This window comes from Callospermophilus lateralis, chromosome 8 (genome assembly GCF_048772815.1).
Source record: "Callospermophilus lateralis isolate mCalLat2 chromosome 8, mCalLat2.hap1, whole genome shotgun sequence".
Taxonomy (NCBI): Eukaryota; Metazoa; Chordata; class Mammalia; order Rodentia; family Sciuridae; genus Callospermophilus; species Callospermophilus lateralis.
Window position 1 is genome coordinate 18,614,341 of NC_135312.1, and position 26,974 is coordinate 18,641,314.

General features: G+C 49.5%; 1 protein-coding gene and 1 non-coding gene across 2 annotated transcripts in view; one reads left to right on the forward strand and one right to left on the reverse strand.

The window, feature by feature from the left end:
* Window positions 1–19,769, reverse strand: part of Ccdc149 (coiled-coil domain containing 149) — a 91,465-nt gene extending 71,696 nt beyond the window's left edge. Inside the window, exon 1 of the mRNA XM_076864301.2 lies at window positions 19,656–19,769. Coding sequence (XP_076720416.2) covers window positions 19,656–19,715 — 60 coding nt within the window. The 5' untranslated portion in view covers window positions 19,716–19,769. The remainder of the gene's footprint in view (window positions 1–19,655) is intronic.
* Window positions 3,600–3,743, forward strand: LOC143406585 (small nucleolar RNA SNORA67). The gene has a single exon (XR_013092231.1). It is a non-coding gene; the product is annotated as a small nucleolar RNA SNORA67 (small nucleolar RNA).
* Window positions 19,770–26,974: the final 7,205 nt, after the last annotated feature.

A 26,974-nucleotide genomic window follows, 5' to 3' on the forward strand; every position in this document is an offset into this window, starting at 1 on the left:
TAAAAACAAGTAAATATAACGACAACAAAATCCTGCAGCTGATAAGAGATAAAGGTGGGATTTGAACCCAGACTTGTTCCATACCATTTCTACCATAGCCCCACATTCCACTCACAGGAGGCCATAGGGTTCCACAAAATAGTGCACCTAAAAGAACCACTCAATAGACTCCAAAGACACCAATCTTAACACAGAAATCAAAAGAACAGTGTTTGTCCCGTTCAAGACAGAAATAATCTCCACTCCGGCTTGTGGAGACGTCATGGTTTTCTGGTGAACACTATCCCCTGCTGGAGTGACCAGTCCCCTGAGGCCAGAGCACTGGAGACAGGGTCAACTGGAGGGGATGATGTGTGGGAACAGTCCCAGCGTCCACCCTCTGACACTCCAGTCTCGGGTACAAATCCTCCAACAGGCAAGGAGGTGTCCCATCCCAGTTTGCCCCAAGTGGCAGGCATCTGCAGGCTTGAGATCTTGAAATCAGCCATGCACATCCACCGCCACTTCCTACTTAAGTAAGCAGACCTCTTACCACCACCTGCCAAGCTTTCAACCAGTCACGATCATTACAGTCCTTCTCCCTGGATGAGAACCTCAGAGACAGTACTAAAGGGTCACTTGGGCCCCAAATTGTCACCTACAGGTGTCCCCAGCTGAAGCTCTGTCTACCCCTGCTCATATTTTCCTGAGCACTGCTAATTAGCTCCTGCACTGCGTCTTCCTCGTGCTTATGTTTTTTTTCCGCCATCTCCAGGCGTCACTGATGAGTGACAAATTTTCCTCAACAAGAACCATGAGTTCAGAAGCCAGCCCACAGCAAAAAGTCAGGCAGAGATTCTTCCAGGACACAGGAGATGATTAAACCACTGGAGTTTTCAGAGGACAAACTAAATTGTAACCACTTAAGGCTGGGATTCTATCATCCGGGGCTGTTTCTCTGGCCAATAACTGTGCAAATGGGTTGATTATGTTAGTAAATGGCTCTCAGGGGTGACCCGAGTTAATTATGGCCTTCCAGGAAGAGGGTGAAAACCTCACTGGCTACAAATCACCAGTGGACTGCAAGCCAATACGGGGCCCAGTTTTACTCGTTTTCCTTGACAGTTCATTCATCCACCCCACCACTGTCTCCGTCTCCACCGTTCATCAGGACAGTGTTTAAATGGCAATAAAACAGGTGGTTGGGTTTACTTGTCTGCGTGTTTTTGATACCCTGACACAAACACCCGTGGCATTAAACCCAGGTATGGCTGACACAGGTAAAGTCAAAGGATGAGTACTTCTCTTTCAGTAAAAAAGTTCAATGATAATTAGGATTGTCATTAAGAGTAGCATCAAAATAGCTCTACCACTCCCCAGCATCCATCCTAAAGAATTAAAGTCAGCGTACTGTAGAGATGCATTCATACCCATGTTTTATTAGCAGCAAATTCACAGTCGCCAAACTGTGGAACCAGTCTAGGTGTCCATCAATGGATGAATGGATAAAGAAAATGTGGTATACATACAAAATGGAGTTTTACTCAACCATAAAATAAAATAAAATTATGTCATTTGCAGGAAAAAAAAAATGCACTACTCAATACATGACCGAGCTGACCATTCGAATAGGAGAGGAAACTCGGAGGCAGAGTGCTGGAAGGATACAGTAGCAGAGGACAAGCCAAGTGAGACCCTGGGTCCCAACCCCTGCCTTCACTTCTCAGTGATCTCGAGCAAGTCAATCCATCTCTTGCTGAGCCTAGATCTTTTATCTGTAAGACGGGGGCCATGCCCATACCTTTATCAATGATTACATGAGACTGGGCGAACCGGGTGTCAGCCTAGTGATCAGCACATGGCCGTCACTTACTAAGAGATCAACGTCAGCCCATCATCGGCATCTTCTTCATGGACATCACTGGCGCCAGCTGCTGTCCACACCAGGTGACAGGGCACAAAACCTGAAATAATTGAAAGGCCTGCCCAATCGGATGGGCTCAGATCCCAGATATGACCACGGCAGCATTAGCCAACACTGATGGCGGCACTGCTCGGGGCACTTCCCTCACATTAGCGCCCTTGACCTCACGACGAGGCCCTACCAGGTGGATCCCATGAGGGTCCGACATTCACCCAAAGCACTGGACCACGGGATGGAGGCAGAAGTGTCCTGTGGGACTCCAGATTCCCTTAAAGGGAGGAACACTCTCCTTCCTCTCTCCCTTCCAGCCACACACTGGTCCACAAAGTAGAAAGCCTCCTTCTTGGGATGGTGGGGGCCAGAGAAATGGAAAGTTCGCTGGGCTCTGACAGCGGAGCCATGGTACAGGCTGTCTTGAGAGAGACGGCTCTGTCTTCCCTAGGACACTTGTCTCTCTGGACCACAGTAATGTAATCCTAAGGAGCAAACCAATGTCATACCCACGTGCCCAAGGCCCAAACCGACCTTGAGGAAATCTGGCACGTGCATTGTAACGACAATGTGTGATTGAGTTCTCAACAGCTTATAGGAATCCCCACTGCCGGCATGGGTCTCCAAGACACAAAGGTGTGAGAGCACCTTATTGGGGCATGAAAGGGGGTTTTAAATGTAAGAATATTTCCCTTCTGGCACCATCATCCAAATACATACTTTCTGAAAGTAAGTACGCCAGTGTGCCAGGTTGGTTGGTCCACTCGGTCACTAAGGCTCCAGTAGAGTGGGAAAAACAGGCTCCAGGATCAGAAAGCCTGAGGATTGCACCCCAGCTCCTGCGTTTCTCACACGCTCCCTTCTGCCTGCTTAGCTCTCGGCTGCATTGACCACGGCCTGCACCCACAGCCACGGCCTGCACCCACGTCCTGCGCCCACGGCAACTGCAGCTGCCTCTCCAGGGCTGTGGGGAATAGAGGAAGGTGCACAGGTAAAGCATCCTAAGCAGCCAAAGTGCTCAACTCTGTATTCCCCTGCTCTTTCAAATAAACCACAAGTGGAGACGTTTGCGACTTTACTGTCATGAGTGATAATAATGAGAGCAGGACAGGTGGAGTGTCCCTCATCCAAAATGCTTGGGACCAGAAGTGTTTCAGATTGGAGGCTTTTATCAGATTTTGAAATAATTACGTATACAGGAGATATCTTGGAGATGGGACCCAAATGGGAACACCAGATTCATCCGTGTTTCACGTCTGCCTTATGCACACTGCATGAAGATAGTTTTATACGACATTTTAAATAATTTTGTGCATGAAACAAACTTCGTGTACAAAGAACCATCAGAAGGCATCATGGGAGGATTGTGTCTGTACTCAGAGTTTTGTATTTTAGGATTTCAGATTGGCGTGCTCAAACTATCATGGCAATCAGAGTGGTGGTTGTAGTATTTGTGGTAGGAAAATCCCCACAAACCAAACCAGAAGAAGGGGAAGAGGAGAGGGCATTTCAATGGGCATGGCCAATGCCAGCATCCTGCTAAGGCTTGGCCGCTCAGCACCAGGTGGGGTGTTTCTGGGAGATGCGTGGATTCATCTCCTTCTCTTCGATGTCTTCACAATGACTCCAGCCATCAAATCAGCTACTTTCCTTGCTCACCAACGCCGTCTTAAAAGACCCCCTCTCAAACTCAGGTGTTCAAATTGTCCAATGAACTCTTCTTTGAAAAGTGGCCTTTTCACTAGTGCCTCTCAGGAAAGTAGCGACTTGGAAGAAGACCTGCAGGCCTAGGTCTCTGGGAGACACAGGATACTTGATTTCTTTTGCCTTCCTTTGGCTGCCTACTTGCATATGTAAGTCCCTCTGGACGGATCAGATCTCAACTCACAGGCTGAACTGGCCATCCTTCTTGACACAGGCCAGAGGCGTTGATGTGCAGCAGGTTTCCTCAGTCATCAACGATGACCTCCCCACCAACAGGGAACAGAATTGTTGGAGGTGGAGCGTTCTGGCCATAAGGGCGTGGCTATTAAGATGGTGACAGAGAAGACAGAGGACTCTGTGGGACACGGAGACCTTCTACCACACCTCCATTGAAGAGATGCCCCTCAGTGTTGCTGACCTCATCTGAGAGGGGCTGTCCTGCTGCCTAGCTCCAGCCAGGGTTCAGTCCTGGGGGTAAGGAGCAGCTGGAAGGGGACGGAAGGGAGCCCAGGGATGGGCATCTTGTCATTTTTTTCTTTCTTTCATTCTTTTTTTTTTTTTTTTTGAATAAATGTCACTTTTTGAGGTAAAAAAAAAAAAAATGTGGCTTTTTCAGAAGGCAGCTGAGGAAGGGAATGAGATAGCTTCTAGAACTTGCTCTCCCAGACACCTCACACCAAGTGCTGGGATGTCAGATGCCCATTCAGATACACCCAGGGACGTCACGGCAACACACCGAGGCACATCCAAAGACCATCAGTGAGCCTGGGAGGCACAGCCAACCTTGAAGACCCGCCTCCAGCCCCTGACCCTGCAGCCTGTTCTGGAACCCTGCTGTCACACACCTGCACTCCTGACAGGGGGAGACAATGCAGTAAGTGTCCCTAAGACATTGGCTTCAGGTCCAGCAAATGTGCAGTTTGTCAACATCACAGCGTCCTGTGCTGCCATTATGACTGATGAGGATGGTGACGGTCACGGTAATGACGGTGACAATGATGGGGATGAGTGACATGGAAATGGTGTGATATTTATTGCTGGGTAGAAAAAATAAATTTTAAGACAGCTTATTGGAACAGAAATGAGAATAATGGTTCCCTCTAGGGCAGGGGGACTATGACGAAGGGCATATAGAGCCCGCTGGGAATCTGAGAATGTTCTAGACCTTGATCTGGATGGTGGTCACACTGGCCCAGACATATGTAAAAAAGGATTGAGCTGCCCACTTAAAATGTGTGCACTCACAGTCTGTGTTTAGCCTCAATACCAATGAAAAGCTAAAATAGCATATACTATAAAGCCATTTTTAGAAAGAGTGGCCTGAGAAAAATGGGGATTGTACATTTGAATGTTAACAGCATTCAGTTCTGAGTAGTGAAACTACAGACGTTTTTCCCTTTAAACATATCTGTGTTTTCTAAATTTGGAGTGTGTGGTGAATTCATATCACTCAATGTTTAAAGTTAAAATCCCCCACTACCCAAGGAGTTTATATCTCCAGACAGCACCTTCAGCCTCTCACTTCTTCCCAAACCTTCCCTCATTCTCAGTCAGGCCCTCAAGGGCGGCCCCCCAGCTGCCCAGGGAGACTCTCCGAGGTGGGGTGAAGCAGGCAGAAGGGAGGTGAACTGGTGCTGTGAGGCTCTCTCACTTCCCGGGAGACACTGCTCATCAGAGCCCGTCACCCGGTGCACCTGCCCCGGCCAACGACAGCACAGAGAGTGTTCTGACTGACCCTTTGGGATAAGGTCTCATCTGCAGGGATCCTTACCCCACTGTGGCTCAGCTCCCAGCCTCTCCTGAAGTCTGGATAGGAATCTAGAACCAGACCCCAAAGTCTCCCTTTTTAGCTTAAATTCTTGGATTTAGATCCGAGTCCGCTGGAAGCCGACTGAGGAAAGGCGTCTTCTAGCAGCAAAGGCTGTCACCTCTTCATGGAAATGGGTGCAGAGGCCCAGCCAAGGCTCCCAGCATGTGACAGAAGTTAAACCTGGCTCTCCACCTTCCATCTTGCTGAGTGACCATAAAAGGGTGTTGTAGTCAGCTCTTTCCCATGTGACTAAGGATCTGACCAGAACAACTGTAGAGGAGGGAGAGTTTATCTGAGGGCTCACGGTTTCAGAGGTCTTAGTCCATAAAGGCCGGCTCCATTCCTCGGGGCTGGAGGTGAGGCTGAGCATCATGGCAGATGCGCGGCAGGGGGAAGGCGCTCACGTCAGGGTGATCAAGAAGCAGAGACTCCACTTGCCAGATACGAATCTACACCCCAAAGCCACGCCCTAATTCCCACCTCCTCCAGCCACCCCTACCACTTCGGTAACCACTCAGTTAATCCATATCAGGGGATTAATTCACTGATTGGGTTAAGACTCTCATGGGGACACTCACAACCCAATCATTTCTCCTCTGAACCTCCTTGCACTGTCTCACACGTGAACTTTTGGACGACACATCACATCCAAACCATAACACAAGGGCTCTAAATTTCTGGGCACTGTGGAAACATTCTGGATTCCTGTTTCTTTATCTATAAAATGTAGACATGACCACCTGCTCTGTGTGTCCAACCTTCAGAATGGTACGAAGGGAACGTAGAGGAAGGAGACAATGTCCCCCAATGGATTGTGTCCCTGACTTTTGGCAGTGCCAGGGACATAGCAAATCCTCTTGAATATCAGTTGAGGAAAGACAAACGTAAGGAATTATTTTTATTAGTATTTCTCATGATGAGAAGGTGATTGCAGAAACCCAAGAAATCCCACAACTTCTTTGCCAAAGAGTCAACCGTGGGTGGCAGATGAGCTTCGGAGCAAGCTTAGCTCCGGGTCAGGAGCAGAGATGAAGAAGTACACGCTCCGTCACACGACAATGCAGGTCTGATCCCCACAGAAAGCCCCGCTTCGTAACCAAGTCATTTCCCACCTGCAGCCTCTGGCTTTTTTTCAGGTGTCTATCTGACACCCTGAGGTTCCTGCTCGGAAGGAAGGAGAAGAGAGGCAGCAAGGGCCTGTGTCATGGTAAACTTATAAACCCGCTGGGCTTATTAAACGGGGATGTGACTTGCTCCCTTTAAAAGATCACAACCTATATTTTGAGAGTCAGAAGTTCTGTGGGATAAAAATGGAGATGAGGGGACTTTGGGGAAAGAAACAGATGAGAATGTTGTTTGAGAAAATTTTAAAGGGGGGGGCAGTTTTTCAGTTCAAGAGTTCAAATGAGAACCCTTTGGATTTGGGATTCTTTGGGATTTGGTCACTCCACACAGGACACTGTGCCAGGCACAGCGGGAGGCTCCGATGAATCAGCTGCTCCTGCTCTGAAGCAGCTGCAGGCTGGATGCGAGGCAGGAACACGGGTAACCCCAACATGGGGGGCCCAGGACCCATGGTCAGAGGCAGGGCTGGACGGATGCCCTGCGATGGTAGGACAGGAACAGAGCTGTCAGATGAGAGCAAGGCAGTTGTGACTGAGCCTGGAGAGAGCAGTAAGGGACAGTGAGAGAACAAGGGGCCACCTGAGGAGAGGCCTGGAACGTGGAAACCCAGGCTTCAGACTGAGAAGTCTATTAAGGGGTGATTCAAAACCCCAGCAAAGAAGAAAGCAGAGTAGTCAGCAGATGCTCTGAAGACCAGAGAGGGGTACCAACAAGAAAGGGCAGAACAATGTGGGCGAGAGGCAGGGCACAAAGTTGGGAGGTAAACAGGAAGTTCTCGGAGATGCTGGGGAAGAGGAAGTGGCCCAGGGTTGATGAAGAGGCTGTGAGCCCACCTGTGAGTCTGGAAAAGAAGGAGACTGCTGGGAAGGAAGAGGGCCCAGGCTGACCCCAGCAGCACTCACCATCCTGCAGCCAATTGAAAAGCAAATTGGAACTGGCTAGGAAAAGGGAGTCCCACCCCTGCCACCTCCAATACTGCCGCGGTGGTGGGTCTGCAGATGGCAGCAAGCAGGCCGTCAGTCTGTGCCTCATCAATATGAATTTTCCATGGCGTCAGGTTGACAGCTGGCAGGTGACACACCCCCTCCCTCTGGAGGAGCATCTCTGGAGACCTGGGGAAGGGTTTTCCCAAAGTCAGACAAAGACAGGAGCCCCACAGAGGGCTGGGGCCTTAAAATACCATTGACACACTCTGCCTCACTTTATTGTCACCTTAGCCGAGATACACAGGCAGGTAGAATTATCTCCACTGTACAAAGTCCAGAGGAGATAAGGCCTTCCATGTCAGGAGCTCTGCCCAAGACCACGGAGCTCCCTAGCAGGGAGCTGAGGACTTGGGTAACCCAGAGCAGCTGGCCGGGATAGTAGGCATGCACCAGGGTCATCTGGACAAAGCAGAGGTGGACAGCAAAATCAAGTGGGTTGAAAGTGGATAAGAGCAAGGGGCAGAGATGCAGGTACAGATGGGTCCTGTGCTTTACTCAAGCCTTTCCCCATCCCGCCCCTCATGTACGCCCCTGGAAGACCAGTTCCCTGCCTAGAGCACCCACCCACCTGCTTCCCCTGAACAGATACAATCACACCACCAGCCTCCTCCAGAGTGAAGGCCACACCCAGGACCCCAGATCCTTCTCTACTGCTAACAGGACATTCACAGTCTCCCCATCAGAGGACAGATGATCTGAGAGTCCCCCAGTAAGTCCTGTGTTTTGCTCCCTGCCTATTTCTATTTTTTTCCTCTAAATCTCCACTTGCTGAAATGAAGCCCAAACTTCCTGGACCCAGTGCCACATCCATCCAGAACCTTCTTCAATCCCCCAATCTAAGTCTACCTCCCCTCACTTTGCAGAGTCCTGTTACAATACCTGTCCTGGGGCTATGGCCTGATGCCCGTCCTCCACCACCCATGACTGCAGACGCCTCCAGGCCGACTGTGCTGCAGAAGGCTCCACACCCAGGGTGCTCAATGCCTCTGGCCCACTGAAGGCCGACCTCTCCCCCGAGACCCACTCTGCCCCACCCCTGTGACCTAGGTTGCCCTTCACTCCCCTTCGCAGCAACCAGCCACCTGGACCAACAATGGCGGATCCATCCTGACCTCACTGCCCCCTATCTTTGTGCCTGGCCCTAATCAAGCCACGGGAGGACAGGCACATCCTGGAGTCATCCTCCGCAAATGAGGATGTGGAATCGAGGCAGAGACTGCAAAAGGGCTGGAGGAGGATGCTGTGGGATGCCGAATCTGCGCCCTGCCTCGGGTCCTGCTCCTCTTGAGCCACAGCACGAAGCTCCATCATTCCAGAAATCCTGTCTCCTGTCCCTCCACAGGCAGTCCCAGTCCCTTCCCCTCAGAGCTAACGTGCGCAGGAGGTAAGACCCACACTCAGAAAAGACGCCTTCCTTCCTTGGGCCGCAGGTGAAGACTGACCAGGTAGGGCTTTAAGGAAAGCTACAAGATAAAGAGCTGGCCTGGAGCTTGGCGGTCACAGACAGATGGTGGGAAGGCTGGAGAGGGCTGTGGTCAGGGAAGAAGGGGGAGACTCGCCCTGGGGGAGGGTATGGGGTGTGAGAAGAAGATGGAGGCCAGAATGCATGAAGGACCAGGGTGGCCGAAGCAGCTAATGCAGGAGGGCACGAAGAGACAGAAGGCAGACACGAGTCAGCAGGGTCCTGGGAAGCCACTGAGGTTTCTGAGTAAAGAACCTGTGAAAAATGTTTTGTTTCTGGACTGGGGATGTGGCTCAAGTGGTAGCGCGCTCGCCTGGCATGCGTGCGGCCCGGGTTCGATTCTCAGCACCACGTACAAACAAAGATGTTGTGTCCGCCGATAACTAAAAATAAATATCAAAAAAATTCTCTCTCTCTCTCTCTCTCTCCTCTCTCACTCTCTCTTTAAAAAAAAAAATTAAAAAAAAATGTTTTGTTTCTGTGTTTCAAGGTGGCTTACCTGACAAGTTGTACAGAGCACAGGCTGGCTTACAGAAGGTCTCATTCCCTGGGCAAAACTAGGATGTCTGTTGCAATAAAACAGCTCAAGATGATGGAAGTAGATCAGATTAAAACGGAAAGACCGCAAAATAAAAATCGACCAAAGGTTTGTGTTCCATGGGAAGCAGGGGCCGCATCCCCTGGGGCCACTTTTCCAAAGGCTCCATGGAGAGTCACATACTCTCCACGAAGCAAATCTCTTGTCACGAAGCACCCAACATCCCAGTCTGGTTTTACTGGTGGAAAAACCAGGCACTGAGTAAGACATGTCATTCATTCTGGTCATTTTCATTCAGAGACGAACCACAGTCCTCTCCTCAGCTTCAGCCCATACATTTTATTCAATGTGAAACTCACTAAATTAATTTTTTTTTCACATAAGAAGAGTAGAAATTGTCAAATTTAGAAGCACATATGCGAATTTCCCTGCCCAGGAGAGAACATGAATCCCATTAGTTAAAAATAGCGGTTGTGCTCACTCCTCCCCCTTGCGTGTTAATTTTCATAAACTTACTCTGAAATTAGCCTGCCACTAGGAAGATAGCTGCTCATCAAAAGTGCTCCCAGCAAGCACCAAGCTCGCCTTGCAAGAGTTCAAGCGATCCCAGAAAACTCAGAACAAGGCAACGTTCTAACAGCGTGAGTCCTGTCTCGCCAGACTCACTGATCCCCAAACTCCTGCCATCTCGAGGACCGCCACTCTCCAGCGACCCACCCAGGGCCATCTTGGACTCACTCTACTCCGTCCTCCCAGTCCAGCTGCCTAGGAATCCTTAGAGGTCTTCCTTTAAGACGTATCCCCCATTCTCCTCTTTTTCTCTATGCCCCGTGGTACAGAGCCCCCTTATCTCTTCACTCAGATTCCCACAAATTCATATAACCTACAGTTATTGAGTACCTACCACAGACAAGGTAGTGCTGAGGTTACAGATTAATAGCACATGGTCTCTACTCCCAGGGAGTTCGAGATCTTTTGGGTCCAGTGTGGAAACAGGCAAGTTAAGGGTGACATGCACAATCACAGCATACGTGGCATGACTCGGGCGCAGTGAGACTAATTGAGAATTTTGATGGTGGCAGAAAAGCGCCAAGACTGGTATAGCTCCTCCTAGCCTGCCTTTCCCTAATTCTTGGCAATCACCAAATTTGTTTTTATATCCCACTGCCTGGCTCAGGGTCCTGCAGAAAGTAGAAGCTCCAAGACAACCGAGCCCAGCGGAAACAGGTCCATCCCAAGGGCTTTCCTCAACCTGCCTGCTAGCCTAGGAAGCGCCTCTCTGCTCCTCGGGACACCCTGCTGTCTGGCTTTTGAACTCACCCTGGCTATCCCACCTCGATTTCTACTACATGAACACCTGCCCTCATCTAGAATGTTCTCTCAAAGACCAACCACCAGCTCGGGGCTCATGCCCACTTCCGGTCATGATCTCCCTTACCCTCTTTAGCCAAAGGGAAGAGACTCATTATGAGAAACTGATGTGACTGCATTTTTGAAAATAAATAAATAACAGCAGCTTCTACCTCAAAGCCTGTCCTAAGGAAGGGTGCGTGACCCTTGTCCTTGGAAAAATCCACAGAGCCTTCCTAGGCACATACCCACCCTGCTGAGTTGTTTGTCTGCAAATAACAGGAGAGATCTGCTGCGCCAGGTGTCCCTGACTCAGTCAGGCTAGGTGGGGACCCATAGCCACCCCCTAGCCACCACCAATCAGCATGAGACAGGGAAATACCTGGGATGCCAGATGACCCCCAGTAGTTTATGGTGGTTGATAACACATTGGGAAACCATGTAGTTCAGCACATACACCCCTCATGGCCTAAACCAATCAGTTCAAAGGAATCCCCCTCTTGTACTAACCAATCACTCCTACCCAACTTGTTCCTGCCAGTGAATGGGCTAATCAATGTTAAGAGTTGTTGTTTGATTTTCCTGCAGATGGAATGATTTGCTGTGTGATGTTGTGACGCATAAAGCATCCCCCCAAACCTATAAAATCTCACTGAACAAAGGACCGGGACTCACTCCCTGGGACTGCTGTGTTGGAAACGGTTGTAAGTCCAGGCTCGAGCTTGCGATAGACTCTTGTGTGCTTGCATCGGATTCGGCTCCTAGAGGTCTATTGGGGGTCCCACGAATCTGGCATTACAATTTCAAGATCCACTTCTAAGAAGTTTTCCACAACGGTTAGTCACCAAATGCATATGCACATACTCCCATATCTGAGATCTATTGTTACTACTGAGGTACAGGGTATTTTCAATCAATAATAATCGCAGCTAATGGAAATGAATATGTTAAAGGACTGGTAGCCCATCTTCCCACCTCACCTCCATCTCCTGTCCCCTCTGCCCTATTTCTCCCAGTGCAGGCCTTGCCTTTGTTAAGAACCAGGCATTCTGCCTTCCTGTTCCATAGAAGGGGTAGTTCTGCAGAGCACAGCTAACAGAGTGACCGCCCGTTAGTTTTGAAAGTCATTAAGGTGTCAGAGCATAAAAGAGTCTCCTCTGTGGCCCCTCCATCATGACCCCCCAAAATACTGGAAAAGATATCCCAAGTTCAGGAAAGGGAAGAGTCAGGGGGCAAAGAGGACTTAGTTACTAGTCTTTAAGAAGGAAGCCAGGCCTGGCCCCACAGGTCTGGGGTGAGAGGGACTACAAGGAGCTTGGCTAAGCTGTTGGAAAGCTGTCGAGCTGGGGAACTGGAGAGGGAAGGATTCTCTGTGTCACTGGCTTTCTGCCTTGGATAGCCCCTCCCCTATGTCCAAAACAATCAGACTTCTTGCCAGGTGCAGCGGGCCTGCTTGTAACCCCAGCAACTTGGGAGGCTGAGGAAGGAGAATCCCAAGTTTGAGGCCAGCCTCAGCAATTCAGGGAGACCCTCCACAATTGACCAAGAACCTGTCTCAGAATAAAAAATAAAAAGGACTAGGGATGTAGCTCAGTGGTGAAGCACCCCTGGGTTCCATTCCCAGTACCAAAGGGGGAGAAAATATTAGGCTTATTGAGGTACAATTAACATAGAGAAACACTGAGTCCTTTTAGGTATATAATCCTTTGACTTTTAACAAACGTATACAGCCATGTAACGATCACCAAAATCAAGACACGGCGTGTGTCCCTCACCATCGGAGGCTCTCTCACGTCCCTCTACAGCCAAGGCCTCACCCACCCCACCCCCACCTAGGCTGCGGTTTCTGCCTTTTCATTTTGACTTCTCAAGAATTACTGAACATGCATATGTTCAAATCATGAAATTATGTGTTAAATCTGTGAAGTTCTTATATATTAACTATACCTTAATAAAGGAGGTTTTAAGAAGACGTATGACAGACACCAATCAATACAAAACAGTCACTCTTCACAAACATTAAAGCAATCAATTATGCATGAATCCTCTACCCTGTATCCCTCAAAATGAAGTTACTGGGTGGTATGGAGGTTGTTTGGAGGACAGAAGGGAATAAACTCTTCTGGTTTGAGAAAAAAATTCATATAAATGGAGTCATCCAGGAGGTGTGATTGACTCTGGCCTCTTCCACACCCCCATGTCTTTAAGGCTCATCCCTTTCTTGCACAGGTGTGCAGGCTGCTCCATCCTGACCCTCAGCAGAGCTCTTACACCCATTACCCGTTTGTCCACACACCGAGTGAGGGCAGCTGGGGCTGTTCCCAATTTTCAGGGCTTGGGTGTCCAACAGCCATAAACATTCACACACAGATTTTTGTGTGGCCACGTGTCTTCATTCCTCTCCAATCCTGCCTACGAGTAGGACTGCTGGGTTGTTTCGGTGAGTGTACATTTGACTTTATAAGAAACTGTCAAACTGAAGTGGGCGCAATGGTGCACCCCTGGAATCCAGCGGCTCAGGAGGCTGAGGCAGGAGGATCGCCAGTTCAAAGCCAGCCTCAGCAACTTAACAAGACCCTATCTCTAAATAAAATATTTAAAAAGGACTCAGTGGTTAAGTGCCCCTGGGTTCAATTCCCAGTACCAGACAGAGAGAGAATGTAAATCTGTTTTGGAAAGTGACTACTATCCTCTATTCCCTCCAGCAGCGTAGGAGACTTCAGCTGCTCTCCTTCCCCCCTTGCTTGTTTTCCACCCAAGAGGTGTGTTCTGGCTTCAATTTACACTTCCCTGATGCCTGCGGAAGCCCAGCATCTGCTCCTGGGCTTATTTACTCTCTGCACCTCTTCTTCAGTGCAGTGTGTACTTACCTTTTGCCCATTTTAAATATTAAGTTGTCTATTTTCTTATTACTGAATTGTGAGAGCTCTTTATATATTCTGGATACTTCCTCCCAATAGGTGACTTGTCTTTTTTTGACAGAGACTTTCAAAGACAAGTAACTTTTAATTTCAATAAAGTCCGATTCAGGCTTTTCTTTCTTTGATGCAGTGTGTTTTCTGTGCCCTGTATGCTCTTGTGACTTTTTAGTAGACCTCTCCCAAACAGAAGCTGGGTGCGTCCAGCTAAAGGTTACATTTTCTCGCCTCTGCCACAGCTGGCCATGTGACTGTGCTCAGACCAATGGGATGTGAGCAGAGGTGACAGGTACAGCCCTCCAGTCATCCCTATTAAAGAAAAGCCCTGGCCTTGGACTCCCCTTGCCACCCCTCTAGCCCTGTGCTGAGACCCAAAGGTGGTGGGTGAGGACCACACCCTGAGGCGTGAGGAGCAGTGACATGAAAGAACCGGAGCTCTGAGATGAGACACAGAACAGAGCTGCCCTCCTCCCAGAGCACCACGCTACCACGTGGAAGAGACAGCAACGTGGACGTGTAATTAAGCCACTCTGCCTTGCGGGCAGGCATCTCAGACTCTGCTCTAACGTATCCATCCCTCCTCCTTAGGAGGTGAAAAACAACCCCCATCCCCTGGACTCCTCCCGGCATGGGACGCACCCAAGCAGAAAACTGCACGACTCCCAGCCTTCCCCATAGCTCGGGAGGACAGCAGAATATCAGCCCTGGAGGAAGCCACGGGCAGCCGAACAAAATGGAGAAAGAGCCAAGTTCCCCTCAGGGCCACCAGGGGCAGCTCATCAATTTGTTCTTCATTCACCCGAAGTGACATGGACTTGGGACTGACTGCCAAAGGGCCAGAGCGGGGCAAGGGAGGACACAATGGTGACCTAGAGTGACCAAGACAAAACATGGGAATGAAGCAAGGAAAATAAGGCTGAGTGGAAATAGCCCAGGCTGGATGCGCGTCCCCAGCCCCAAGTCCCGCTCAGGACCCCCACCATCCGCCCTGGAGCTGAAACACGGCAGAGGTGGGTCTCCAGTCCGGAACATTCCCACCACGCTTGCGATGAGAACTTGCAGTCCAAACGAAGGTTTTATGTCAAATTAAAGAGGTTTTCATGCCACGTTCACCAGCGTGGGAGTCGGAGGGCTCACGCCCAGGACCAACGTCGCCTGCCAAGTGCAGGCTAAGTGGGCCCAAGCATGACTTCATCTGACCTCACAATCCTGGCACCAGGAGGTGGGTTCTTCTATTATTTCAATTAAAAATGAGGAAAATGAGGCTCAGAGCAGCTGCATGGGGCAGTGATTTTCCCCAACATCCCCTTCTTCTGGGAAAATCACCCCTCGGTTTTATTTGGGCGGCTACCCCACCCCCCGCTGGCAGCCCGTGGAGCCTGGGCAGGCTCATGCCCATCTCCAGGCCCACGATGACCAGATCACTACACTCCTGAGCGATTTCTTGCATGAGAGGCGAGTCCTCTAAGGGGTTTTGAAAGCAGTATCCTGAAGTTTTATGGGATCTGCTAGACAGAGTCTCATCTTCCCTCTGGACTTGAACTTGAGATGATGGGAGGCAGAGACTAAAGCCAGGAAGCAAGGAGACCCCAAAATGGAGGAAAACCGTCCATTTGAATGCTGGATCCCATCGTGCTCCATCATGGAATTATGTGCTAGCTGTTTTAGCTCTATTAGTTTCTTGGGGCCGCCATAACAAATTACCACAAACTGGGTGACTTGAAACAATATAAATTAATTCTCTCATAAGCCTAGATGTTAGAAGTCCAAAATCAATGTGTCAGCAGAGTCACATTCCCCAACGTAGCTCTAGGTGGGGATCCATCCGGTCTCTTTCTAGCTTCTGGAGGTTGCTGGCGATCTTTGGCTTTCCTTGACTGGCAGCCGTGAACTCCACCCTCTGCCGCTGTGGTCACACGGCCATCCTCCTTCCCTGTGTCTCTTCTCATGGTCTTCCTTCTGCATCTCAGTGTCCAAATTCCCCTCTTCTAATAAGGACGCTGGTCAGTGCATTAGCACTCACCCAGTAGGACCTCATCCTAACTCCAGTACAGCTGTTAAGAATCTATCTCTAATAGGGTCATCTTCATAGGAGTGGAGGGGGCTTGAACATAGTTGAGGGAGAGGGGCACAATCCACAGCATCGGCCAATAAATTCTTTCTGAACTCACCCACTTTGGCTTGGACTTTTGATCATTTGAACCAAGGAAGAGGCAGAATTGAGAGGCATCCCCAGGCCTCTTAATATCTTCAGAGTCTAAGCCAATGATTGAGAACTAACTCTGGGTTTTCGTTGTTTTTTGTTTTTTTGTTTTTAACTAGGGATGTACTCAGGGGCGCTTAACCCCTGAGCCACATCCCCAGCCCTTTTTTGTTTTATTTAGAGACAGGGTCTTGCTAAGTTGCTTAGGGCCTTGCTATGTTGCTGAGGTTGGCTTTGAACTTGTGATCCTCCTGCCTCAGCCTCCTGTTGCTTGGATTACAGCTGTGAGCCACGGTACTTGGCTTGGGTCTTATTCTTATCTGACCACAGTACTGAACTCTACGCCTGCTCCACCCTTCTCTGCCAAAGGCAGGGGCTTTACTTAGGGCCACCCCAGGGTCAGCTGTCTTACAAAGACCCTATGACAATTGCACATAGCATGTTCAGGAAAAGGAGATCGATTGCTCTCTAATTAACTAACCAAAATTCAAAGAGTGAAATGAATTTAGGCAGTATCCGTCACAGGGTGGGAGGCTTACAGGTGACTAGGATTTTTATCTTGGAAATATGAAGTTATTGATTGCATAGCTGCATTTGAGATCTCTCCAATTTGGAAAGCTCACCTCGGGTGGTGAGAAGAGCATCTGCCCCTCCCTAGACATTTAATTTCCAGAAGAGAACACCAGCCGGGCCTCGTCCACATGCATGGCCGAGTTTACTTTGGGGCCTGAGAGAAGGCTGTAATTTCAGCTTGTTATACGAAAAATGTGAAAATAAGGCTGATCTCTGTAGGATCGTTTTAAATGAAAACTGCTTCCTAGAGGCGAGCCGTGGAAGCAAACTCATTGAAAGAGAGTATGGGGCAGGAAGGGCGAGGGAGTGAGGATCCAGGTGGGAGGTAGAAATAGGGGCTTCTGCAAAAATAGATTTGAGCTGGCCCAAAAGTCCATTTGGCTCGGGACATAGGTGCCTCCATGTTTTCTCCAATTCTTCCTCTGGGTCCCCAGATCATTTTGTAACACCACCAGCCACTGGCCACACTCTTCCTTGACTCCTACTTGCCTGAGTACCAGACCCAGGCCACACCCACAGACCTGGCCCCAGTGATAGGCAGGGCGTTCTCCTGAGCAGTTGAGCTTGTAGACAGACAGACTAGAGTTATCCCAGGCACTTTCTAACAGTATGACTCCATTTCCTGTGACTGCTGTCAACAATCCCTGCAGACTGGAGGCTTAAAACAACACAAGTTTATTCTCCCATATTTCTGGATTCCAGAAGTCCAAAATCAGTGTCAGCAGGGCTGGCTTCTCTGGAGGCTCTCAGGGAGTCTGCTCATGCCTCTTCTGGCCTCTGGTGAATGTGCGGTGGATTCCTGAGCCTGTCGATGCTGCATTCCAGTCTGTCTCTGCCCACACAGGTTCTCCTCTGAGTCTCTCTTCCCATAGGCTTCTCCCTGTGTCTCAGTGTCTCACACCTCCCTCTTTACTCAGCCTGTTATATTTAGAGCCCACCCTAAATCCAAGATGATCTCATTGTAAGACTGTTAACAAGACTGTATTTGCAAAGACCCTGTTTCCAAATAAAGTCACCTGCACAGACAGTGGGAGTTAGGACTTGCACATGTCTATGGAACCTTGCATTTTTCCCAGGCACTAAACATGATGCTGAGGCGGGTGATCTGAACACGGTATTCAAAGAAAACTGATCCAGATGCTGAGGATTCAAAGATGAATAAGACTTGGTTCCCTACTTTAGGGAACCTGCCACCTTATGGGAGATATAGACAGATGTACCAATGACTAAAACACAGAGCAGGACCCAGCGATCCCAAGCAGGTTCTGGAGTCAGACAGACCTGGGTTCCAATCCTGCCTCCTCCACTTACCAGCTGTGAGATTTTTAAGCAAGTCCCAACCTGCCTGAGCTAAGGTTCTCTTAACCAGGGTAAGAGATAACTCACGCCTGCCCCATTGTGAGACGGAAGCTCAGACCACTAGGGAATGCTGAGCTCCTTCCTATACAGTGCTTAACATGAAGGATACCTTCAAGAAATAGCCATCCGTTACAACTAAGGCGGGAAGCAGGTTGGATTCATTTTCTCCTATCCCACGGCACCTGGTTGGGTGCTCACCATAATCGAGGTCTTTAATGACTGTCTGTGGAAGGCAAGATGGTGTTCCTCTAGAGAAACTCAGCTGGGAGACCGAGAGACCCATTTAGGATCCACTGACTTATTCGACAAGCATTTATTGATCACCTGCTGTGTATGGACTTGGGTGTGAAGGCACTAGAAATAAGAAGCCAACTAAAACACAGGGCCCAGTGAGGGGACTGCGCACATGGGACAACAAAGTCAGTGCAAAGTGGCAGTAAGCTCACCACTGAGAGGCATGCTCAAGGGACATCTCGCACAATTTAGCACTTGACTGCATCCCATGCTTTAGAATGTTCTTATTGTTTGTGGTGTGACATTCCTCCCTCACTACATCACTGAGCCTCAGGAGTTCTTCAAGGGCAGGAGGGTTATCTGTCTTGCTGTCCACTGACTTCTAAGCATCTTGCAGGGTACCCGACTCCTAATAAGCATTTATTTGATAGGCGTTTGTTGGAGCATTATTCTGCTGCATATTGGTGCCTAACTGCTAGACTTCTATGGAGAATCACCTAAAGCCTCCCTAACTAGGCTGTAAGTGGACCCAGAGATAAGGTCCCCAGAGGATCTGTCCCTTGTCAGTTGAAGGAGCTAGAGATGGGTTGCAATACTGCATAATGCCATGGGTTAGGAGAGCTCTGGCTTTTAGACTGATAGTAAACAAACTAAACCAGGGCAGAAGCTATAATATGTCATTCCTCTTCAGGAAAGAATTGCTCTGCACTCACTGGACATTAGGTGGCTAGGTGACACCCGGAACTGCCAGCACAAAGGGTGAAGCCTGGCAGCTTCCCCAGGAGAGGGAGACATCAGCACCCCTCTTACCTGGAGAAGCCAGTAAGTTCTCAGGGTAGACTGAGGAGGAAACAGCATGACCTGAAAGCAGGTCCCAGAGATAGGTTCATGACAAAATCGTTTAGGAGACCTGATGTTCTGTTTGCACAAACCAATCACTTCTGCACCCGTCTCACTTTTTTGGTAAATGGCTCCACCAGCTTGCACATAGTAGGCCACAGAAACATGTGTTGGTTGAATCGAAAAACGTGATGAATGAACAGCAGCTAGGACCTGGAACTCCCTTACCCAAACCATGGCTGCAAGGAATCCCACCTGGCCCAGTTGTTACCCCAGGACCCAGATCTCCCCCTGGGACCACTCTTGCACCAGGCGTCCAATCGCTTGCCTCCAAAACAGTGGTGACCAGGCAGGCAGGTGGGGCTTGGCTGCTTCTCCCGCATCCCAGGGCTGCTCTCTCCAATCCACGGCCAAACCCTGCCTGGGGGGAGGCCCCTCCCCAGAGGCTGGCACCCGATGGCGCGGAAGGCAGTGGCGTCCGCGTAGACCCCAAAGTACTGGAGGAACTGCGCACCTGGCAGGTCGCGCGGGGCCGCGCGCCGGGGCCACCGTGTGCGCTCGCCCCGCGCGTCCTGGCCCGGCTCGGCCTCGCGGAGCGCGGGCCTGGGCCGGAGGCTGCTCGGGCGGCCCACCCCGCCCGGCCGGCGCCGCGGCCTCACCTCGCTCACCAGCCCCTGCCAGTCGCTCTCGGTGCGGTCGCCGCTCATGGCCTCCTCCATGCGCGGGCCGGCTTCATGGACGCCTTCCTCCTCCTCCTCCTCCCGCCGCGCAGCCGCCGCCGCCGCCGCCCGGGCCCCGCGCGGCCCCGAGAGGCCCCGGCGCCTCCGAGCCGCCGCGCCGCCGCCTCCTGCGGCCGCCCGCGCTGTTGCCTCCACGTCAGCCTCCGCGGGAGGAAGGGGAGGAGGCGCCGCGCCCGGCCGGCCGCCGCCGCAGCTCGACCCCGGCCCGCGCCCGCAGGGGGCTCGGCCGACAGGTCTGCGTCCCGCTGAGGAGCCAGTCCCCAGATCCCGCCATCCCTGACCACCGTCACGACCGCACCGCCAGAATGTCAGCTCCAGCCGGCGGGGGCTTTCCGGGGAAGGTTTGGGACCATCCTGACACACAGTAGGTGCTCCACAAGCGTCTGTTAAGTGCGTGAATGAATGAGCCACGTGGCATCATATTCTTAACACACTGTTTTAAAGCTACTAACATTTGCTTTTTGCTTTTTTTTTTTTTTTGCAGTACCTGGATAGAAACCAAACCGCCCCCCCCATGCTAGGCAAGTACTTCACCACGGAGCTACATCCCCAGTTTTGATGATAGTTTCTTTTCTTTTCTTTCTTTCTTTCTTTCTTTCTTTCTTTCTTTCTTTCTTTCTTTCTTTCTTTTTTTCTTTCTTTTTTTTTTTTAGAAAACTGTCAGCTGTCATAAATAGAAAGCAAATTAAAAGTTGGAAATAAAACATTAAATTCTAAATAGGGACAAAAGGTCTGAGTGTGGTTCTTGGCATGAGTCAAGAGAGGTGTTAAAGGCACTGGCATCAAACTGAGATTTTTCTCCTAAGAGAGAAGATGGAAAGAATTTCAGAGGAAAGGCAAACCTCACAATGAGTGGATGTTAATCCCAGCCCCATGCCCTGCCACCTGAACCCCTCACAGATCACCCTCCCTGAAGTGCAGACCAGCAGGTAGGCTGAGAAGCTGTGAGCCCATTTCACAGTTGTGGACGCATCACAGCCAACATTTACTTCTAATTTTTCTATGTGCTGTGGATCCTGTTTCAACACTGTGAGATGGACATTATCCCCATTTATCAAAAAACAAAGGCCTGAGAAGTGGGGAGGCAGAGGCTCAGCTAGGACTTTTGGTCCCTTCTTCTTGGAAACCTGAAAACAAAGTATCACAATTGGAATTGAAAATACTGAACTCTATTCTTGGCCTTGTTTGGTTGGCATAAAAGAATATTTGCAAAATGGCACCAGTAATTCCCCTGCCTTGTCCCTGCCATTGTCTTTAACTTTGGCTCTGGACTAAGTCATGTGACCTGCCTTGGCCAAAGCAATATTTGCAAATGTGCTACAAAAAAAAAAAAAAAAAAAAAAAAAAGGGTTGTAAGATACCTGTGGGGCAGGGCTTATTCTTACTTACTGCTCTTGGGAACCTGTGTTCAGAACCATGGAAACATGCCCAGAATAGCTTGCTGAATGACAGGACTTCCAACCAATAGCCAGCTGACCTGCAGATACTTCAGCAGGAAGGGTGGGGCACTGACCTCCAGCTGAGCACAGGTGCATGGGTGAACCCAACTGAGGGGAACAGAAAGACCACCCAATGCAACCTTACTCCCTTTCCTGAAGGGTTCACAATTCAGGCTCCAGAGAACAAGAAAAGAAGGGGCTAGAATGCAGCTAATCTTTGGACTTCTGGATCACCTACCTTGTTCTCTTTTTAATCCAAGGAAGTTAAAGAAGGTCATCCCTGAGTGGAATGTCTAGGGTTAATTAATGCAGTGCCCAGCACTGTTCCTAACAGCCTGTCTCATGCCCAAAAAGCAAGGTACTGTCTGCCATATATTGCCCCTTGGTGAACCATCTGGTTTCATTCTGACCTGTCAATTAAATAGACTGCAAGGAGACTGAGTAGAACTTATTTCATCTGCCTTCTGCCTCCTCCTTGCCTGGTTTTTGGGTGGGAAAGCCCCTATGGATACCCCCTACCACAGAGCCATTCAGCACTGCTGCTGCTTGCAGCCATCACTGGTGTTTCAAGAAAAGGGACAGGTGATCAATAAGCCCTCGGGAACCCAAAGACTTCACATTAGAGACCATGTACCTTTAAGACAGCTCTCTCTGGGACTCTATTTCCCCCACTTGCTTTCTTTCCCTATAATAAGCCAGATATTTATTAAAGTATTTGAAAATAAAATTGGGGAGGAAAATCAGAGTGGCAGACCCCCTCCATTCCCGCCCCGCATTAGGAGAAAGTTTCCACTCAATTGAAAGAACATCTCTGGTTGCCTGGGATTTCCTTGGAGATTTCATGCCTCAACTGCCAGCTCCAACCTGCTTAGCTCGTGAGATGTGATGAAATCACAGACCAAGGCAGTGTAGCTGCAAGCGATTCTTTTTTATCTCTTTTCATTTATGTAGCCTGACATTGAGTAATAATAATAATTAAATCCAGTGTAAGCTTTTAGGCACCTATACCAGAAGGCCTCTAGATACTTCAGCAGCAGCAGCCCCGGCCGACGAAAACAAAGCTAATTATATTGTGGTCACCCATTTTCAAAGGAAAAATAAAACCACTTGCCAACTATCTTTACTTCGGATAAAAATGGTATGTTAAATGTCCCCAACACACACACACACACACACACACACACACACACCCTTGTGCATGGGACCGATGTAAAAACGGATGGCTTTGTCTTAATTTTGTCACCCTAGAACAAAGTATTGAAACGTTGGCTTTATTCTCTATTTTCCCTTCCCTTTAACTTTCTGAGAAAGCATCTCCCAGGACCCAATTTTTCCATATATATTCATAGCCCCAGGGCCAGTTTTATTGATTTATTTATATGTACCTACAGTGTTAGAAGAAAGTACTTAGATGCTTCTGAATGATGCGTCTTACTTTTAAAAGTTTGAGAGGGATTTAAATGTGGAAACTCCAAAATAGCTTAATCTGAGCAGTTGAACCCGTACATACTGGGGAAACAAAAAACATCTCTGGGGAGGTGGGCGGGGGGATGTGAACGTGTTAGAAATTTCCGCCTCTCCTTGCCGGTTCTCTATTAACCTGCAACAGCACTCTGGCCCTGTCCCAACAGCCCCAGACACAGGGGAGAGCCCGGAAGCTTTTGATATAACTTCTCCAGACAGTATTTTCAGTTCAGATTCTGGCAGCCCAAGCACAAAATGTCAGTACTCTCATTAAAGGAAGCTAAGCAAATCTTCAGTAGAGATTCTGGCTCAGGTTTGTTTGTTTGTTTTCCTGAACTGGATTTTGGAGGGGGCAATATTCATGTTACTTGTCTCCAGCCTGTATTAAGAAATCCAATCTGGGAAGAAAATGACTCATGATTGCAGTTTATAAAGGGTTGGGGGGTGGGGGTCCACATGCACCAAGCATGCAGGCACACACTTAAGTAGCTCCATATGAATCAAGAATCCCCAATTCTTGCTTTTTGCAGAGAATTCGTTTTGGCAGGTCCTACTAGGAGCCTCCATGGCTGGCTGCTACAAGACTTTCTTTGCTCTTGATTTTAGCCAGCACCAGGGAATTTCAGGTCCTGATATGGGCTGCAGCAGGGCCTCCTGCAGAGCCCTGAAACCCGAGGTCCCCTGTGCCACTGGCCTCAATTCTGCAGAAGATAAACCTCCCTGCCTTTTTCTACCTAGGACATTGGGGAGGGGGGCTCATCCATCATTTCCCTACCCAAGGCCAGCAGCCGAACATCAGAGGGGCAGAGGGCAGATTCTGGCCTGGTTCCTGATTCCAAGCAACCACTGTCTGTCTTAGACCCTTGGGCTGCGGGGTCCTGGGGGTCCTGGGATCCTCGCTGGCACTAAGCCCTGCCCGGCAGCAAACAATCAGCAGAGTGCCCCACCCTCCTCCAGCCCTGCTGGCTGCCAATCAGCCCAGCCGCAGGGGGTGGAAGGAAGCGCCTCCAAGGTGCTCAAAATGACTGAGTGGGATTGATGACTGCCTGGCAGGCCGGGCTCCACAATTGTCATCCGGGGGGCTGGGGCTTGGGCATTTTGGGGGGTGGGGAGGAGCTGAGGCTTCGAGCAGCTACTGAGGCAGGTGCAAGGGCTCCAGGAAGGAGGACCTAGATGTCAGGGGGAAGAGGGGAGGAGAAGGCCGGTGGGTTGGGAAGCCAGGGGGACCGCAGGAGAGGCAGGGCGTGGGCACCTAGGGAGGGGCCAGAAGAGAAACACCTCAGGAGAGGAGACTCCGACCTTGGGCACCCGGGAGGGTGCCAAGACACCCACTCCCAGGCTGGTGGGGGGATTGGAGAAGAGACGTGGTCTGAGGAAGGAGTTAACTGGAAGAAAGTCAGGAAAAGTCACTCCACTCTCAGATTATTCAAATTGGTTGTACTTATTGATAATGTATTTCATTTTCTTCTGCTGGGGGGGGGGATATGATTCAGCACAAATTTGATGTAAATTTATGGAAATGGAAATGCACACACAGAGGCTGCAGGCCCCAACTGCTGGCGGGTTGGCTGCATGGCCCTCCCTGAGGCGGAGGTGACTGCTCTCTGGACTTGGGGAGCTGAAAATAGAAACGTCTGACTTGGGGGCCACTGGCCTCTCCAGCGGGCCAAGAGAGGGAATGACCCTGTCACTCTGGGAAACTTCTGAAAAAAAAAAAAAAAAAAAGAAAAAGAAAAGAAAAAAGCTGATGACTGTCCAAAATAGGATCACCTCCATTGTCCTCCTGCCTCATTTGGTCTTAGGGTGGGGGGCAATTCTTACCCTACCCATGCGGGCAGCCTTATCTCAATGGGAAAGGCTTTAAGAAAAAAGGAAGAGAACGAACATTATCTACAACCTACTGTGTGCACAAAAGTAGCTAGTGGGGTGACAGAAATGTTTTTTCTTCTTCATTCTGGAAGAACAATGGAGCTTGGGGAAGAAAAGGCAATCAACCTGATGGAAGGGTGAAAAGGTGGCACCCCCCATGTAAATGGCTGGAGCTGGTAAAATGCCGACCATTCAGCGTCCATTCGGCTGTCCTTCAGAGCCAGGCACACCGGGCCATCTTTCTGTAGCAACCTCTCTAGCCTGTGTCCAACAGCACACCAAGGCTCTCACAGCTTGGGGATCACGTCTCTGGGCCAGGCCTTGCTTTGCAGCATGTGGTCACATTGACAAGAGGAAGTCAAGATACCAAGCTGGGCCAACAGGTGTTACTTCATTCCTGTCAGAGGTCCCTGCCTTTGACCAAGACTACAATTCTTTTTTCACTGTCCAAACCGTTCTGGGGCCTCGAGCCACCAAAGCTCACCTGGTCTGAGGATAGACAGGAAATTATCTGCAGCCCAGGGCTATGTTGTGGGTGGATTTGGGCATCTGTTTCAAGAGATGGGAGTGATCCAAACACTGTTATTACATCTGTGGGGCAGGACTTGTCAACACTTGGTGACATCAATTACAGTGCTTTGACTTCATTTGGTCAGATATCCCTCAGTTCTCTAATTGAAACTCAAAATGGCAAGATCAATAGAGATAGTCGGCAAGGGTGCTTGCCAGCTTATGTGTTCCCTGCTAGTGCCATGTCCATGTCCCTCCTCTGTCCTTGTATGGCACAGTGATTGCACTTAGTAAGTCCATTCGTCGCCATGTGATGGAAAAACCAATGGTGAGAAGTCTTAGCAGAGTGTCCTTTAACATGTGAGGCCTTTAGTCACTCAAGCAGCATCTCTTAGCTTGTGCTGAGTTGGCTCTCACCCTCCACCCTCAAGGGTCTTCAGTGTGGTGGCCACGGTCCCAAGCAGCTTAATCCTGGAGAAACATGGAGACACCCTCCAGAAATGGACCCTGCAGAAAAAGCAGAGTAATTAAAACATGGTTGGGTTGGACCATGTGATCTTGAAAACCTGTGCCTCTAAAATTAATCTTACATCTGGGTGGACTGTACAAAGGTTAGTGAAGGTCCCCCTGCTATCTTCCAAGAAGGACCGTAGCACCCCTGAGTGCTACACCTGCAAGGACTCTTAGAGATTTGGATCCCTTACTGGACCAGGGAAATAATAGAGCCCCAGAGTGGAAAAGCACTGTGCCCAAGGTCACAGGGCATGCTAGAGGAAGAGTTGTGGTGACAGCCCAGAGTTTCCACTTTCCATGTCCTGAGTCCCATCTCTGAGGTTCATGAGGTCATCTCTTCCTTTGCAACAAGCCATTCCAAACCTAGTGGCTTGAACACCATTTATCACAATCTCTTGTAGTTTTGTGGGTTGATGGGCTCAGCCGGGTGGTTCTCGTGTGGCATATCCCTGGGTAGATGTCAGATGGAGGCTGGGGCTGGGGTTATGTAAAGGGTTGACTAGACAGGATGTCCAAAATGGCTGCTCCCGTGACCAGAAGTCACCACTTGCTCTCAGTTGGGAACTCACCTGACGCTGTCAACTAGAACACCTCTTCAAGTCCCTCTACGTCGAGTGTCCCACAAGAGGGCAACTGAGTTCCCCTAGAAGCTTCCCAAGAGCTGGTATTTCAGGGGACAGGAAACCAAAGTCACCTGTCTTCTCAAATGTTAGCTGGAACTGTCACGGGCGCACTTCCACTATGTTCTATTGATGTCACAGACAGGTTGGTCCAGATCACAGGAGTGGGGGAATAGACCCCTACTCTAGATGGGTATGGTGTGGAGACGGGCAGGGAAGGGTTCGAGGGTGGCCATATTTGTACACAAGTTACCACAAACAGCCATCCTGATTTTTACCCCAAATTTTATACCCTGTTTAGAAAGAGAATAATAGGCAGGTCTTAACCAAACTTACCTTTTTTTTTTTTTAATTTTAATGAAAACAAAATCAATTGAATTCTGGCTGTCTGGCTTCTATCTACATTTTTTTTTTTTTTTTTTTTTTTTTTTTTTTTTTTAGAATCTACCAATTTGTGAGTCCCTTAAGGCAAAACACGGCATAGAAGAGTTCCTAAAGAAATACCCCCGAGGAGTACTGAGGACATCGACTGTTAAGAGAAGGTAGATCCATCAACGGCAGGTACTGAAACACTAGAGACCCGTGGTATCTGTTCATGAGGGAAGGAAGGGAAGTAGAAAAGCGTACCCTAGTTCTGCTGAAAATAAAGTCCTTGAGGGCAGAGACTGTGCCACGCTCGCCTCTGTATCCTTAGTGCCTGGGACAGTACCTGGCACAGAGTAGGTGTTTGATAAATGTTTGTTGAGCCTAATTTAAATACTTTTCTTCTCAATAATCATATAAACTAGCACTTAATGAGGACTTGCCATGTGCCAGGCACTTT